This window comes from Megalopta genalis, chromosome 13 (genome assembly GCF_051020955.1).
Source record: "Megalopta genalis isolate 19385.01 chromosome 13, iyMegGena1_principal, whole genome shotgun sequence".
NCBI lineage: Eukaryota > Metazoa > Arthropoda > Insecta > Hymenoptera > Halictidae > Megalopta > Megalopta genalis.
In genome coordinates this window covers 5,176,533-5,194,846 of record NC_135025.1, presented here as the reverse complement: position 1 = coordinate 5,194,846, position 18,314 = coordinate 5,176,533, and the positions used below count along the sequence as shown (strand labels likewise).

Here is an 18,314-nt window from a genome sequence, read left to right as displayed (position 1 = left end):
ACGGTGGCTCGCGCGCGACGGCACACGTCGGGGCGCAACGCCTCGCACAGCGGCGCCGCACACTACGCCGCAAAGCGTCGCAGTGTGGAGACGTGCGAGCGCTGTCTGTCCGTGTAACGAACGCGGTACACCCTGCGGGCGCGCGCGACCGCACACGCTAGTGTGCGGCGTGCGCGCGCGACCACCAAGTAGAAATGTGGACGCGGAACCGGCAAGCCGGCCGGCGAACATGGCGAACATGGCGAACCAGGGGAACCGGCCGCGCCGAGAGATACACGGCCGTCGCGACGACCCTCGCCGTGCGAAGGGTAGGACTCTAAGCGCGAACCGGAAACCGGTGGGAACGGGAGAGAATCGGGACTACCCGGGGACTGCGGCGCGAAAGCGAAAATGTTAACCGAAACAACGTCCGGCCGACCGGCACGCGACCCATAAAGACCTCGCTCGCTCTGCGCCGGCCGGCGCATTTCGCCGAATTCTTTCGCGGAGATTTCGGACCGTGGAACGACGCTAAGTTTCACCGAGGGGTGCTCGGGTTTTTGGACGGTCGTCTTAACGATTTGCGAAAATGCCGAGCGGTCGAAGCGTTTTATTCCAGCGAGTTCGGATGAGTCATGATGCGTTGATACGCGACTGTTCTGAAAATCCGTGCGATTATGATTTATCGTTCTTTTATTAATGTCGCTGTTGACGCTGGATTTACGTGACTAATTGTTTAATTATTCATATCGTAAAGATACATTTCTGAGTAATTTATTCGATTTATATGTTACAATATCGCTTGTTTAAAGTAATCAAAATCCGAGTAAACGTCTTATCGCTACTTTTGGTACTTTTCAAAAATCCTTAAAAATCAGAATAAATATTTGATTACTAGTTTTATAAACTAGCATAAAACAGCTGTTTTTTCGTGCTCCGTAAATCCAGCGTAAACCCGTCAGCTGTGAAGGACGCCGTCGCGAGGAAACGACGATTTTACATCCTGCGACGAAAAGGATGCTTCTCCGAGGATTTAGGTTAGAATGCTCGGCGAAACGCGTGCGTTCATAAATCTCGCACGTTTTCGTGTAATCCTGGAACGGTTTGCCGAAAGAGACTGCACCCAGGGCGATCGATAAAACGCGTGCGAAATTGATCTTAAAAATAGTTCGGCGCAGCCGGGGTGGTTAATATCCGCGGCTCGTCCTCTTCGACGTCAGGAGAATCGCCGGCGACTTCTTTACGTAACACGCCGAAATGTACCACCCTTATTTCCCACGACCTCTTGCTGACTCCCTCTCTCTCTCTCTCGCGCGCATTCTCTCGTTCCGAAACTATCGCCTTTAAGAAACTGTTACACACGTTACCTAATGCCGCTCGCACTGATCGAAGGATCCGCGCAGACGAATCGCGCCGCGCGATGCCAATTAACCCCTTGCCGGAGTCCGACGAGTCGTGAAAATTTCTCTAGCAATTACTTGTTCATCAGCAGTGTTCAGCCAATAAAATTGTATAGAAGAAAAATTGCAACGAAATTCTAATTTCTCTTGTCGTCGATATTTAAGTATTCAAATGAAATTTAGGCTTGTACTTATACTTAGTATTAGTCAATAGAATTGTGTAGCCGAAAACCAATTCAAAAATTCCAATAAAATTGGAATAATATTCTGATTTCTCTTGTCATCGTGATTTAAGCATTCGGGTCAAATTTAGGCTCATACTTATTCGGTATAGCCAAAAAGACCAATAAAATTAGGATAAAATTCTGATTTCTCTTGTCATCGATATTTAAGCATTCTAGTAAAATTTAGGTATTATTATTATTATTATTACATAAATGAGGTATTATTATTATTCTATAAATTAGGTATTATTATTATTACAATATAAATTAGGTATTATTATTATTATTATATTCAGTATAGCCAATAAAATATTAGGCTTATACTTATTCAGTATAGCCAATAGAATATTAGGCTCATACTTATTCAGTACAGCCAATAAAATATTAGCCTCATACTTATTCAACCCAGCCAATAAAATAGCACACCCAAAAAATACCAACAAAATTCGAACAAAACTCTAATATTTCTCTCGTCCCGAATATTCAAGCGTTCCCCTAAAATTCAAGCACACGATAATCATAATCAATTTCCTCTCCTGCCCGACCAACGAGATCGTAGCAATCGAAAAGATTGTCTAATCGCAGCCACCGCGAAGGAAACGGTGTGCCAAGATTAAAGGGGTTAATGGTATGTTAACGCGTATCGATCCGGCAACCGATTTGTCGATTCATCGACGCCGTGCACTGCCGCAGTGCAACCCCGCAGCACACCCCCGTGCTTCTACAGAGAAAATAATGGCATTCGAATGCTCCTAGCGTTCGCGGAACAAGGGGAAACCTTGATTGAACGGCCACGGCGGAGTGCCGTCCTTCCGTTCGCCCTTTAAGATCCGCCGTTTTCGGGGATCGCCGGATCGGCGGCGGCGGCCTTTGTAGTTTTCTTTCGGTGTCGTCGAATTGCGACCCGATCGAATGCTATCGGGACGATAGCGATGCTAGAAGTTCCGCGGCGGTAGCCCTAGCGCCGCGGCGCTGGTATTGACCGGGCACCCCTTTACTAACCGTGTTAAGAACATCGGGAAACCAAAATATAGAAACGTCTTCGTCAAGTTGAACAGACGCATCCGCCGTCGTCCTGTCGCCGGTCGCCGCGACGACGACGACGAGAAAATCCGTCGTCGGCTTTCGTGCCGATGGTTCACGCACCGATATCCCTCGCGAATATTATGCGTGCGCGGGACGCGAGACACCGCGACGTCGCATGCGATTTCTGTATTTTTCCTTTCTTTTGTTCTTTTTTGGGGGGTGGGTGCAGTTGTCGCAGTTTTTATTGTTTCGCGAGGGGTCGCGTCGCTGATCGGGAACCAGGCCGGGTGTTCTCGGAAAACGCGTTCGTTCGCAGCTAGATTAGAAGATTATGTTCCTGAGAATTTTCGCAAAAATTGTGTAACATTTATGCGAGGGAACGATGTTGTATACGACGATGTCACCGTGGACAATGCGTGGAGGAACGGTTTCGAAAAAAAATTGCTCGACGCGTTCGATATATATCTGCATTGCAGATATCGTGGTTCGCGGCTCTTATACCGGGGTGAATATCACGGATTTTTCGGATTTTTAGGTTATAGGGCGACTTTGAACAACTATATATATATCGATCGAAATATGTCATATTATATTATTTTATAATATTATGTAATTGTGTAGTAACAATATAATATAATATTATATAATTTTGTAATACTAGTATAATATAATATTACATAATTGTATAATATTATGTAATATGTTAATATTTTATTAATATGTTATGTAATGTAGTGGTCTGCAATTTCTCGCTTTTTTAAATTGTCCATTTTTGGGCGCAGCAGGGCGCGAATTAGGGAGAAAAAACTGTATATAGTATAGTATAATATAGTATATTATCTAGTACAGTATATATAGTACAGTATAATTTATAGTACAGTACAGTATAATATAGAACAATATATTACAGTATAGTATAATATAGAACAAAATAGTATAGCATAATATATTATACTATAGTATAATATAGAACAATATATTTAGTATAACATAGTGTATAGTATAATAATATAGTATAATATATAACAATATATTTAGTATAGCATATTATATTATAGTATAGTATAATAATATAGTATAGTACATAGTACAACAATATCATATAAACTAGTATAATAATATAGTATAATATATAATACAACAATATTATATATATCACGTAATACAATAAATTACCATAATATCACATAACATCAGCACGCAATATACATTTTCGAAAAGACCGTCGCAGGAACGAGCCTCGGCAAAAATTGATACAGTTCCGCGGGATCGTCGTGTCACAGAGTCGGCGATGAATTTCTAATCGAGGGAACTCGTTCAACTCGTTCGCCTCGCCTCGGTCGCGATTTAAACGCCGCGAAGTTCTGCGCAGCCCCGGCGCAATTCGAACATGAATTAACATTGTTCGAATTTACACCGTGTACACGTAGTCTGCAGTCGTCGGTGCCGTGCTCGCCCGTGCACGGCAGCGGGCAAGAGTGTGTTTCGCGTAGGCTGCATAGCTGGAGAGAAGAACAACCGCCGCGCGTGGCCTCCTTTTTCTCTCCAGATTTCAAATTCCTTCGCCGCGATAAAACACGTCGACACGTGCCTCACCTAATTCGCTCCGCAACAAACCATAAATCGATTATACTTTCGTAATCCATCGTCGCTTTCGTACGGATCGGAAACGCGGAATCCCCGACGACGCTGCTGCGCGACGACGAAAACGATTATTCCATTTAGGACCAACGGCCCTTCGTTCTCGCCCTTTTTTTCCTCGAAAGCCGGCAACGGCATCGTCGACTCGGCTGCCTCGAGGAGGCCCGCGCGAACACCGCGCGTTTTTCCGCTCGCGAAAAAATGCGGAGAACCGACCCGGAAACCGATTTTATCGGAAGAGGCAGAGCGCGGACGGCAGGCTGGGCGTTTACGAGGCGCCACGACGACGGCGTCTCATCGATCTGACTAGCCGAATACCGCAGCCACTTACAATATACACCGACTAGTATATCCTAGTGCCATAGGAAATCCACGTATCCGCAGAGAGTTGCCAACCGCCGCAGAAGAGCGTGCCTCTGGCCCGTGCCGCGCCGTGTTCGTCGCTCGTTCGTCTCTGCCAAATATCTTTCGGACGCGTCTCTTGATCGCGCCGCTCGAATACTCGCGTTAATCCGGTCAAAGAGAAATCGAGAGACGCACCGGGGAACGGCCAATAATCTCGGGAGCAACCGGAGCACCGCGCCGACAAATGGCCGGAAAGGGGTGGAAAATTCGACCGTGCGTTCCAGCGAGCGAATTTTGTATCCGGCAAGTTCGCGGAGGAATCTATCGAATTGCTCGCCGTTCCGCGAGCAATCCGGCTAATTTGCGAGCCGATGGGATCGCTAACGAGATACAGGATCGCATAATGAAATTCTGGTCGCGAGAGGAGGGCGGCTCGCCGCCGGACTCCGGGGGTGGATGCGTGCATCGAACAGCTGCGTAAGGCGATTCGCTCGGAAACACGCTGTTACGTGATAAGCCGGGATCCGAGCGGAGACCTTAAATCTCTCGCGCGAGTTCGAATCTCTCTACGTGAACAACGGCAAGAATTCGATCGAACGTGCTCGCGCGGAAACGCGGAAATTCTGCGGTTCCGGCGGAATTAGCGGCCGCCGGCATTGTGCGACCAGCCCCGCGATAAACAACGAGAACACGCCTGGCTCGTGTCTCGGACTGCTCTCGTTCGATATGTTTTTTCAACGGTCACTGCGGAAGTCGCATGGGGGATCCGCCCTGACTGCGCATTGCACCCCCCTGGCAAATTCGGAACGGCGCGCGTTCGCTTTTGAAATCGCGCGCCCCTTCGCACGGTTTTTAGTGTTCTGTCCGAGCGAATTTTCTACGCTGGAACCGGACGAACGGAAACCTCGTCGTCCGTCGCGGCCAAAAGAAAAGCAAAATCGCACCCTTTCGCGCGTACGTCGCGCGTATAACGGGTGGGCCCGTTCCGAATCGCGACGCGCGATTATTTCTGGAACTGTTCGTCAAGGTTCATTTTCCCGGATTTTCCGGCGGATTTTGGACAAATGTCGACGATTTGGGAAGAGCCGATGCGATTATTTATATATATTAATATAATAATATAAAATAATTAAATATATATATAATATAATTATATATATAATAATATATATATAATATAACGTAATTAAAATATATTAATATAAATAATTATATATTTAATCATTGCAATTATTATAATTATCGCAATTACAATCGACAAAATTTGTCCATTTTCGTTTACTAGCCGAAGGAAAATTCGGGTGAATTCACTGTACTTGGAACAATTGTTTCATACGAAACTATTCTGTAATTATTATAATTATTGCAATTACAATCGGCAAAAATTGTCCATTTTCGTTTACTAGCCGAAGGAAAATTCGGGTGAATTTACTGTATTTGAAACAATTGTTTCATAGGAAACTATCTGTTCCGAGGGTGGCGGGGGTGGGGGGCGTAATCCTGTGTCATTATTTTGTTTGCATAGACGCACGATAATCGACTTTATTCACGCGATCGTATAATTCTTCTTTTATACAGGATTCGATGCGCCTCAGAATTCTGTATAAAAACGCATCAGCCAATTTAGGTCGCGATAAGAAATTCTATACCGAAAGGATAACAGTGTAAAAGGATTGGGATGCTCCTGTCACTTTAAATAAAGCAAACCCGAGCCTGAAGCCCCATTTGTTGATGACAAAATAATGCCTTGGATGTCCACTCTATTTTTATATCTCGACTGAAGAGCTAGAAGCCCCTGAAGATGACAATGAGACAGGAAAAGTGTACGAGACGCATACTCTGTGCATATGCTAAGCTCGTGGACGACGTTGGCAAGCGATTTTACCGACAGCCGAGTCGTTTTACCGACCGGTTTAACGACCGTCGATCATTCCAGCGTCATCTAACAAGAGATCTCGAGATCATCTAAATAAATGATTTTTACCTTCCGCTAAGGCTTTTAACGATCTGATTATCGAGTGCCAGTAATTTAGTTAACAATATGAACGCTTTTTTTCATCGCGCGAATTGGCGCTGTTCGGACGTATAGAAACACCAGAGAATTCATCCCTTGGAAGAAAAATGTACGAATCGTTTGCTCCATACGTGTAACGAAAAATTGTTTATTAATTGTTTAATCAATTAGTTAGGTATGTGCGAGAAATTGTTATAGGTACGTTGCTAGTAATCTGCTCTCTAGGTTTTTGAATCGTAAAACTGAAAAGAAATTCGAAATCACGTTCCAAAATCCATCAAATATATTAAAGCTAATTATCACCATAATAAATATTCAATCTTCCGTGCAGTTGCAAGAAGACGAACTTGTTTAACATTGATACCAAACGTACCGAGCATTAAAAGCGACTGGTTCGTTCCGTCATTTATTTAGACTTTGCGTACTTTTTATTATGATATGTTAATATATAATATATATAATGTGATATGCTAATATATGCTAATAATATGTTAATATATATTATCTATAATATAATATGCTAATATATGCTAATAATATGTTAATATATGTATAATATATATAATATAATATATTAATAATATGCTAATATGTAATGTCTATAATATAATATGCTAATATATAATATCTATAATATAATATGCTAATATATGCTAATAATAAGCTAATATATAATATCTATAATATAATATGTTAATATATGCTAATGATATGCTAATAATATGTTAATATGTAATATCTATAATATAATATGCTAATATATGCTAATAATATACAATATATACTACCGTTTAATTCTCGAAAAAAGTGTTTTCAATCTCGACGCTCCTAAAACATAAATCTGGAAACCGGTCAATTTAACCGTCATCAATACATTCGGTGCAATTACTTTTACACAAGAATCCACGTATACATCGCGCCGCAAATTGAACAAAACCGTCTCTGTTTCTCCTTTCTCCTGAAAGCGACCAGGATAGCCACGGCAATCGAGCACCATACTCGCGGGTATTCCACGGGTGGGCCCCGCTGTCTGGATGGAAGAGAAACCCCGGTTGACGGTGTCTCGCTGGCTAAACACGAAATAAAGAACGCATATAGAGCAAATGGGCGGCTAAGCTCGTCGTAGCATGGCATAATGATAACACGCTCGAATAATAAGGATAGCTGCAGAGGAGACAGGGTTGGATACGCACGCGTGGGCCCGCGCGTTCGGGGCCCGTCTTCCGCTTCCACGCCGGTGAACGTTCTGGCTTTAACTCCGGCTCAGTTCCACTACGTGCCCCCGGTATTGTACGACGTCCTAGATATTTCGTTTACCTCGGCCAATCTGCTTCTCTCTCGCGCCTCTCAGTCAGTCTCCGTACCCTCTGTGCGCCGCGCACATCTCCGCTCTCCTCGCGAGCGAAGGAGGTTCGCCTTCTCCCTGGGTGCTGCCCAATATTCCACGGCGACGCCAACGGTGCAGAACCACGAATCCTCTGCAACCAGAAACACTCGAAATTATCCACTGGGTTTCTAGGCCTCTCCGTTACCGCGGCGAGTAAACACAACGCTCGCCTCGCGCATTTCCGTCGAAGCGGTGTGGCGAGCCGTCGATCAGGACTCGCCGAAGGATTTCCGAGGATTTTTGGGACCGTCGAGGGTGAAATTGGGACCCCGAAGAACAAGCGAGTGTCGTTCGTAATTCCTGTGACATTTCGGTGACATTTTCCCGGTGTTAATAGCGACTGTTAACGACTCCGCGAACAAACGACCGTGCGTCTCGTCGCGCGGAGAAATTTCCGGGGGGGTTGGAGACCGCGAGGGATGCGCTCGCGTTTAGGGGAATCGCCGAGGATGGCGCTGAACGGGTTCCATCGGCGGCGCAGTTTCGTTCGAATTTCACGGCGGCTCATTCGGTCTTAAGTTCCCCGCGGGAAGACTCGCCGGAGACGTCGCTGGGCTCGAAAGGGAAGAATAGTGCTCGAAAAAGACTCGAATCGATTGATCGAACCGTCGTTTCGAATTCAATTAGAATAGAAATTAAAATAGAATATTTCATCGCGAGTGCGCGAATCAGGGTGTGCGGTGCCGGCGAAAATACTTCGCGAAAAGGGAAATCGTGGAAATCGATCGAGCAGTGTTCAGTAATAACGACCTAATAATAAACAATAATCGGCCTAATAATCAGGCTAATAATTAGCTTAATAATCGACTTATAAACCGAGAAGAATATTCCACGAATCCCGGGACTTCTCGAGGCCATCATCGCGAAGGAAACGGACTACAGCCGATGAATTTTTCGCGCCACGGTTGCTCGGAAAATAGGGGATGACGAGCCGCGAGGCAACTTAGACGTCCGCCGAAGCACCTTGGACGTCGAAGCGTGATCCAGCGAAGCGGGCCCCGGCAACATGAAGTTTCCGATTTGTCTCGGGCTGATCCTGGCGGTCGGTCTGATACGCGGCGAGCAGAGATTCGCGGAGACGCCCGCGTTGTACCAGGAGGTCTCCTCGGGGGACGACGTGCAGTTGCGGTGCAGAGTGCAGGACAAACGGGGCCAGTGCATCTGGCAGAAGGACCGGAAACCGGTGGGCATGCACCCGGACAAGTACGAGTGGGCCAGCGGCCGCGGCAGCGATTGCACCCTCCTGATCAGGCGGGCCTCCCTCGACTTCGACGACGGCTATTGGGAGTGCCAGGTCACCTCTGGCGACTTCACGCGGCAGGATGCGCTCACGTCCTTGCCATCCAGGCTTTTGGTCAGAGGTGAGTCCGTTCATGAAGCGGGAATCGTTCGTTGTTCGACGCGTTTCGCTATTTTGACGCTGTCTTGTCCGACGCGCGGGGCAAGGAATTAACCCTTTGCACTCGAAGCCACTTTAACCGTAAATCTGAAATCATTTTTCCGACTTGTAGTGTTTACATGTAACATGACATTTTATATATGTATTTTATGCATATGAAATTGATCAAGATTTGTGGAATGTTGGAATGTCGACGATATGTCACGTCATTTTAATTGAATCGCCGGTTGCGCATTTCCAAATTAATAAGCGCGGGTAAATTTACGAGGAGGCATTAGGAGCTTGACGAGTTAACAACCACTTAGGCTGCGTCGATCTATTTTTAAGATCAATTTCTTATGCGTTTTATCGATCGCGTCGAGTGCAGTTTCTTTCAGCGAGTTGTTCTAGAATTATTCGAAAATGTGCGAAATTTATGGATAAATTCATTCTACGGAAAAAATTTTTTGTATAATGTAATATAGAATTTTATAGAAAATTAAATAAAGTAAATGAAATACAAGTAAGATATAAATAAAATAAAAATAGTATAAAAATAGAATCAAAATAAAAGAAAAAGAAAATAAAGTTATAACAAAATAAAATTATATTGTATATTATAAAATAAAGCTTCCTACGAGAAGAAGTCGCTTTTTTCGGAAACACTGAAACTAGATACTTCGAGTAGACTTTCCCAGACGCGGTTACAAAAAGTATCACCCTCTGCACTAAGGTTCCGATCGGAAGATTTCTGGAATCTTTCAGCCACTCGAGGCACTCGCGTGTGATCTCGCCGCGAGACGTCTCGAAGAGACGAAACAGACCGCTGGATCTCGTGTGAACGGAGTCTGAGAAGCCTCTTGACCGTTCCAGCTGGAGCTCTCTCCTCGCTGGAATCGGCTATTAACCGTTTTCGATCGTGTTACGACGAAACGGCGCTACCGAAAACTATTTGAACGCGTTATTGCTTGTCGAGCTCGAGTACCGGTTACAGTAAATTCTCCCTGATCGACGCTCAAATATCCCTGATTGCGCGCAAAAATGGACGATTCGGGAATAAGGGATGCGATTATTCGAGCCTCGCGGCTCGTTTTCATAATCGTAATTATAATAATATATAATAATAATAATAATAATAATATAATTATAATAATCGTTTTCATAATTGTAATTATAATAATGAGCCGCGAGCCTCGAATAATCGTATCTCCTTCTCCCAAAATGACCATTTTTTTCAAGCTGAGCGTCAATTAGGGAGAATTTACCGTGTTCGAATCGGAGATCAGCGCGTCAGCATCGAGCGCGGGACTGTCGTGTTAACGATTAGGGGATCAGCCCTGCTCGCGTAACAGTTTCCGTAACGAGACATCCTTACGTTTAAACGCGCCGTTTGATTTTAACGGAACGTCGAGCATTTGCGTCATCGCTGGATAAAAGAAAATGATCACTTTCCACGGCGAATCATAGGCGCATAATCAGATCCCGAAGCCTCCTCAATGGAACAATGCAGATTTTACGGGGCCAACTTAAAATTCGCTAAACGTGGCCGGTTAATGATGCAACGCTCGTTCCGTTCTACTTTTCTCGATCCTTTTTTTTCTCTTTCTCCGCAGGCGCGAGAGAGATTTTTTTGCAACGCCGATTTCGAACGTCGTTCCGCGGACACGAGTCCCGAACCGTTCGTTCGTATCCTTCGTTCTTTAATTAGTTGGGTCGCGAGAATCGAGCGGCGACGAGTATATTTGAGAATATGCTTTCGTTTTCGGTAAAATTATAATTTAAATAGCCGGTGGTCGCTACTTTTTATGCGCGACGAGTATACTCGTCGTGACACAAAATAGTGTAATTTCTCTGAAACGAGTATACTCGTCGTGACATAAAGTAGTGTTATTTCTCTGTGACGAGTATACTCGTCGTGACATAAAGTATATAGTGTCGTTTCTCCATGACGACTATACTCGTCATGATCCAAAATACTACCAACTCTTCATGACTCAAAATATTGCCACTTTTCCATGACGAATATACTCGTCGTGACTCAAAATATTGCCACTTTTCCATGACGAGTATACTCGTCACGCTACAAAATTTCTCCATGACGAATATACTCGTCGTGACACAAAATATTGCCATTTCTCCGTGACGAGTATACTCGTCAAACTGCTGGTTAAAACGTTTCTCGATTATCGCCAGGACGATTCTCGGAATCCGCGGTGGAGGAACTTTCTCAGCCGCCTGGCGCATTAATCGTCGCGATTTGGTTTCGCGGTCTAACTCAGCTAGATTTCTTGTACAATTCTCCTGGAGCTGGAAAAAAAAGAACTTTCCCAACGACCCGACAAAGGACAAAATATAAAAGTTATTCAACCAACGATAAATTGTGTTAATAAAAATCCGCGTGAAAGTTTTTATTCGATAAAAAATAAAGGCGACGACAATTTCTTTTTACAAAGTCACATAATTCTTTTTATGCAAATCGGTGCATTTTTGTATTTTCTTTGACAAATTATCAAACCATTTTGGTCGAAAATTGAACGCTTATTTAAGCCGCCCGGTGCGCGCTGTTTCGAAACGGTCATTAAATCACGAATCGCATTGTTTCCAGTGAAACCCCGGAAGCCGCGTCTGGAGTACGGGGGGACAATTTTGACCACCGCCCTAACGCTAAGGGAGGGTCAGGAAGTCACCATTTCCTGCGTATCAAGATATGGAAATCCGCCCTCGCTCATCAAATGGTAAGTCCGGCCAATTAACTCTCTGAACTGGGGTGTATACGATCCCCTTCCCCCACATCCATGTCCCCCGGCTAATACGACCGCGGCACTCGCGGTGCGAAGAAAGCCTTCGAAAGAAAAACGTAAGAGCCTACTTACCTCGAGCGTAGAAGCAATTACGGGAAATTAATTAACCGAGCATCGCTGTAACACGCAGCTCGGAAAGAGTACAATGTGTCGAGCCGTCGAGTCACTCGATTCTGTAATCGCTCGTTTTTATATTGTAATTAAGTACCATACATAAATGTTCAATTTAAATGTTATAGTAACTATATATACTATAGTAATATATAGTAGTAACATATACTATATAGTAATATATATATACTATAGTAACTATATATACTTACTATGTGTTTGACATAATCTTACTGTTGTTTTCCATGCGATAAAATTAAATTCTTCTTTTTATTTTATTCATGCAACCTCTGCCACGAAGCCCCCATTTGATACCTTTTAAAAGATATAAAATATTTTAACAAGACATAATTTGAATATAATTATATTGTTACGCAACTTTTTTTGCATAACTTCACGCATCGAAAATTCAAGAGAAAAAGTTTGGCAGTTAATGCCAAGGTTATGTCACAGCGCGCCGCGTTGCTCGTTGCACTTATTCCGATCAGTGCAACGAAACACTTTGTACAATACAACGGTACCGTGGTTTACGGTCTGTTCCTACCGTTTTTTGCGGCGACTTTCGTTCGGTGGAATTCAGGCTGCCGCGTTGAATATATTATTGTCTTCCGTCGATCATTGGAACCAACGATGAGGTTCCATAGCGTTCCAGCGATCCGGCGCTTCCGTCCCGATATCGCGAGTCTCGCGCATACCATAAGGTCTTCGCGGATGCCGGAGAGTGCCATAAAAAGCCTGCGCAGCGACCGAAAAAAAGAAGAAGAAAAGAAAACAAAGAAAAAGCAAAAAGGGAAAAACCATTGGTTCACGACCGAGGCGGGAGCGCATAACACGGTGTTTATGCAGCGGTGAGAAGTCGGAGAGCGAGCGTCTTTTCGTTTCATGGTCTAGCGATCAGGCTATAGCAATAGCCACACCTCATCTAAATTCTTCTAACGCGAAGCCTTGCTCCGTTCTGATCATCAACTTCGCACGACCAGCGTGTTTACAATTTCCCTGAACACCGTGCGATTTTCACGGCCGTGAACGCTCGCGCGACGCACCCCCACCCCGTACGACATTTGCATTCTCTGCCGGCGAACGCCGTAAGTCTCTTGTCTCCATGGTGAACGGATACGTACTCTCGGCCAGAGATGCCAGCACTTTTTATTCGAGACGAAGATAACAAATAAAAAAGGTCCAATAACTTGCCTCGAATAAGATAACAGATAAGATATAGAAATATATTATAATATATATATATAATAAATATAATATAATATATAATAATAATATAATATAATATAATATAATAATATAATAATATATTATAACAAATACAGTGATAGACCGAATAACAAACGAAGTAAAAATTTTATTCGTACAATCATTTTATATATTTCATATATTACAATAAATATTTTATTTCAATAATGTCTGTTCCTGCTCTCGGCACAGCGAAGTTTATCACGCGAGAAATGCAATTCAGGCTGGTCGACGATTCGCGTCGGTCGAGTCACGCGGGAAAATATCGCTCTAAGCGATATTAGCGGGCGAACGCGACGACGGTTACGTCGCAGAAATTCATCGCATTAGGCCGTTAATCGGCAGTTAGAAAGCGAAAAACAATTCGAACGAGAGAGGAAGTGACGTTAAGCGGGGGGACAGATTTCACCGCTAATTGCCCGTGAATCATTCCCGAAATGGACTTTCGTTATTCACGGAATCCAGCTCGTTACAGCGTTACGTTGTAGTCATCGCGAGACGCTAACGAGGCCAAAACGCCATTATGTGCCATATTCCGCCGCGATGTACCGCCGAATCGGAATACTCATCGCGAATGCCGGGTCGCATAAACGCCTAAAACGATAGAAGCCGCTTCGGCCGACCGTTCTTGCGGCGCTGTGCTCGGCTCGCCTATTGTAGACGAGTTTCTCCTAATTTCCCGCGTTTCTCCTAAACGGAGATATCGATGACGGCGCGGAAAGGCTCGCGCGCGCGCGCGCCTAAAATCCGCGGAAACGGCCGTGCTCGCGGAGTTTCGTTTCTCCGAGCAACCGTTTCGCCGACTAATTTTTCCGCGACAATCGAACGCGCTGAAAGCTTCAAGTGGAACCGCCGCAGTCGCTATTTTCTCTTTTACAGCCTTTAATAGGCGCGCTGCCTAAACAGTTCTTCCGCGGCTTTTTTTCCGCTTTGCCCTCGCCGCGCAACCGAAGCTACAGTGCCAAGCGTAATTATGCAGATTGCATAGTCTCCCTGTGAATCACCCTAGAAAGGGTACGAGCCTCGGGCAGCCGCAGGAAGCCGAACGATCGCTTTCCAGAAATCTTGCCTTCGCTGTTAGGCGAATTAATCTTCTGCGACGCAACTTCGTCGCGTTCTCCTTCTAGCACGAATTTCGAATCGAATTGCTGCCCGTCGACTGGGATTAGTGTAGGTATTACTGCGGTTTCTCAGCGAATGCCTCGACATAACCTTTAACTTGAATATTTACTTTTCTCAAAATAGGTTGGATCTCTGAAAGCACAGACTTCATTAACAAGCGCGATGTAAAGAATATTATTTCCAATGCTGCGAGCCGATTACTGCAATTAAATGCACTAAATGTACGCACACATACAGCTACAATTCCTAGGAGAACTGCGCCGTATAGGTTAAGGTACGCAGTTCGGCAAAGCACGGTAATGTACGCACGTGGTAAAAAGCTGTGCGCCAGATACTGTGTTGGTAAATAATAATTGAGTTCAGATCATAGCGATTACGAGATTCGATTACTTTTTACGGTTTTTGATCGCTTTTATAAAAATACCGCAGTATTTGGGGCGTCCACAGTAATATCCGCGCTCGCCCGATGCTCTAGAAAATAGCGCGCCGTGTCGGGGCTCGCGTTCGAAACGATTTACAAGTCCCGATGGGTCGCTCTTGCGCGGGCGTTGGAGTCTCCGTCGTGTTCGCGGGGAAACGGGGTTCCCGGCGTCGCGAATCGACATTGAATTATTTATGTTTCTCGACAGGTACATAGGTGGAGACGAAGTGGAGGCTTTGAGGGAACAAACGAACGCCACGGAAGTGGACAGTCCGAAGACATGGGCGGCCCACAGCCTCCTACGAGTCCGCGGACAAAGGGAGAACCACGGTCTGCCGATTCGATGCATCGCGATGCATCCGTCCAGTATCGTTCCAACGTCCGCGGAAACACGGCTGGACGTGCATTGTATGTATATCTGGGATTTGTATAACGTAGCGAAAGGTCCATTGAAACGCCGCTAGCGATCGGAATTTGCAATTCACGGCTAAAAAGAGGATTCTAGAGAGAGAGAAAGAGAGAGAGAGAGAGAGAGAGAGAGTCGCGTTTCCTCCGTTTTCGTGAGCGAGCCGTGCGCATCGCTCTCGTCTCGTAAATTCGACCGAGCCGAACGAAAACGTAAACAACAAATTGGCGTTTCTCTAACAAAACGACGGCCGCGCGCGGTATTCGAGACGTTTCAATGGTCCGATCGAGTCTCCCCTTGTTGCCGGTAGTGGAGAAACGAGAGAGAGAGAGACTTATTTCCAGTTTACGACTCGCAATTACCGACTTAGGGGGGGAGCCCGTAAAAAACTACGGGGCACGGGGCCCGCTGCAGGTTCTAACAGTGTCGACGAATTTCAGATTCGCCGGAGGTGCGGCTCGAGACGAAGCCGCGGTTGCTGGTCGCGGCCCTCGAGGACTCGGCGAGCTTTATGAGCCTGAAATGCTTCGCGGATGCCAATCCCAGCGGAACGATCAAGTGGTTCAAGGATTCAGCTCCCATCGGTGTGACGGGCAACAACGTCGTATCGCTGATGTTAAACAGAACGCAGCAGAACGGCACCGGGACTGGCTCCGAGCTCAGATTCGAGCCGGTCAAGAGAAACGACGCCGGTCTCTACTCTTGCAAGGCGGCCAACGTTATCGGTGAAAGCGCTCCCGCTAACTACAGGCTGGACGTACAATGTTCGTAGACTTTTACCGTGACGCCTACTTTTTGCCGTTGCAATGGGAAATCGGCCAAGGGGGTTCGGGGATAAAGACGTCAATTTGCCCAGGAGTTTCCATTTGATTCCAAAGAGCTACGAGTCGAGTCTGTATATTAACCTGATTTCGCTGCCGAACCGCCACCGATTTCGCTACCCTCTTTAGATCACCGTTTACCGCTTTCTACCGAGCGTTTAGAGTTGCCCTCGCTGAATTCTCGTTCTCTCTCGATTCAGACGGCCCGGTCCTGAAGGAGGAGAACACCGAGAACAAGACCGCGCGGACGTTCGAGGAGACGACTCTTTTGAGTTCGAACTTGGAGCCGTTCCTCTGCGAGGACTTCGACGCCAACCCCCCTGCCCAGCACAGGTGGATACACCTGCGCGGCGGTGTCACGGAGACCATCGAAAATCCTCTTCAGAACAAGGACGGGGGGAAACGATTACGCTTGGAGAACGTGATGTGGTCCGACGAGGGTGAGTATCGCTGCGTGGCCTTCAATGTCATCAACGGTGTGAGACGGGAGATGCCCAGCGAGGTCCGCTATGTCCTCCACGTGACCGGCCCTCCGGAGATACAAGTCAGACCTTCGACCGGAGGGAAAGGCTTCTACGAGTCCCTCGGCTGGGCCGGCGAGTCCGAGCATATTCTGAAATCCAGGTTCTGCTCGAGACCGCCGCCGAAAATCGTCGCCTGGCAATGGGGCAGCTCGCACATCAGAGCAGGTATGAATGAATGAATGAATCGACCGGGCGAGACTTTGGCGAACATCCTTGCCTAATAGTCTATTCTAATAGTCTAATAATACCCTTTCGTCCAGGCGAGAGCATCCAGCCGAAGTACGAAGCTCTGCCGCTGGAGCACATCTCGGAGGACGAGATGGTGACGAATTGTTACTGGGCGAAGCTGGTGATCAAGGACCTTCGGAAGGAGGACGCCAGGGTGTATACTCTGCTGGTGGAGAGCGAGAAGGGCAGAGATTCGACGAACGTGAAGCTGGTGATCCGGGACCCAACGGAGATGAGGGTGATAGCAGCGGCGGCCGCGGTTGGTTTGCTGTTCCTCTTGTTGCTGATATCGATAGTGGTGTACGGTGTGCTGAGGATGAAGAGTCGACGCTATCGCAGGGAGGAGGAGGAAGGTAGCATCGCGGCCGACGCGTTCTACACGAACACGGGGACCGCCGAGAGACAGAAGACCGTGAACAATGGGTCTCAGAGCAAGGTATACGGGAGGAAAACCAGCCCGGAGGGCGGTCTCGCTGTCACGTATGACTATGATCAGATCACCAAGCAGGTGCGCGCTATGAGTCCAGAAGCATTGAAAGTCAGGCGTGCGCCAGCTGTTCTCCAACCGCCGACCATTGTGTAACTGTTAACGTGCTCGACGCCGTGACGGTCATCTGTGACCGATGGTTTCACTGTGCTTTCGCGCCGGTGTTCGATCGGGCACCGTTCAGGTCGTTCGCCAAAGTACGATGCAACGAGAACAATGTTCGAACACGCTTTGCGAGACGTTGTTTCGCGTCCGCCGGGGCATCGTTCACACCCTGCCATTCCTGAATATCCGGACTCGAGAAGGGCCGAGTGCTCTCCAAAGAATCAAGGGAATGTGATAAAATGGACTATTTATTGTTGTCTACCGACCGTTTTCATTTCAGTTTCTTTTCAAGCACCGCGGCTAATAGTTTCTAGTGTTCGTTAGCTGATCTCGTTTGTCGATGTCTCTTTTGTAATATAGGACTTTTGTTTATGTTCGTTGGAGTCTTATTAATATTGAAAATTGTTCTTGGAAGTGTTTCAGTGTTTTATGGCTGACAGTGCTGTTAAACGTGTATATATGTAATTGTAGGAGGTAAGAGTCGATGGAATTTGTAACGCTATAAATTGTCGCCGTGTTGATATCAAGATCCGTGCAATAATTTATGAATGCACCAGGTGTAAATTCATGACGAGGAAGCGTCAAGATTACTTCAGTGTATTTGCGTATCGAGACACGAATAAAGGCGCCAGGTTCACGAAGAATATAT

General features: G+C 45.9%; 1 protein-coding gene across 1 annotated transcript; it reads left to right on the top strand.

Annotated features, from left to right (window-relative positions):
* Nucleotides 1-7,639: 7,639 nt before the first annotated feature.
* LOC117224384 (irregular chiasm C-roughest protein) lies at nt 7,640-18,309 on the top strand. The gene is made up of 6 exons (XM_033477281.2): nt 7,640-9,377; nt 12,000-12,129; nt 15,303-15,502; nt 15,941-16,264; nt 16,522-17,010; nt 17,106-18,309. The coding sequence occupies exons 1-6, from the start codon at nt 9,023-9,025 to the stop codon at nt 17,654-17,656; spliced, it is 2,049 nt and encodes a 682-aa protein (XP_033333172.2). The 5' UTR covers nt 7,640-9,022; the 3' UTR covers nt 17,657-18,309.
* Nucleotides 18,310-18,314: the final 5 nt, after the last annotated feature.

Coding starts and splice junctions, on each gene's coding strand:
- LOC117224384 (XM_033477281.2), top strand. CDS start 9,023: ATGAAGTTTCCGATTTGTCTCGGGCTGATCCTGGCGGTCGGTCTGATA. Junction 16,265..16,521: donor CTACAGGCTGGACGTACAAT/GTTCGTAGACTT, acceptor CTCTCGATTCAG/ACGGCCCGGTCCTGAAGGAG. Junction 17,011..17,105: donor CAGCTCGCACATCAGAGCAG/GTATGAATGAAT, acceptor CCTTTCGTCCAG/GCGAGAGCATCCAGCCGAAG.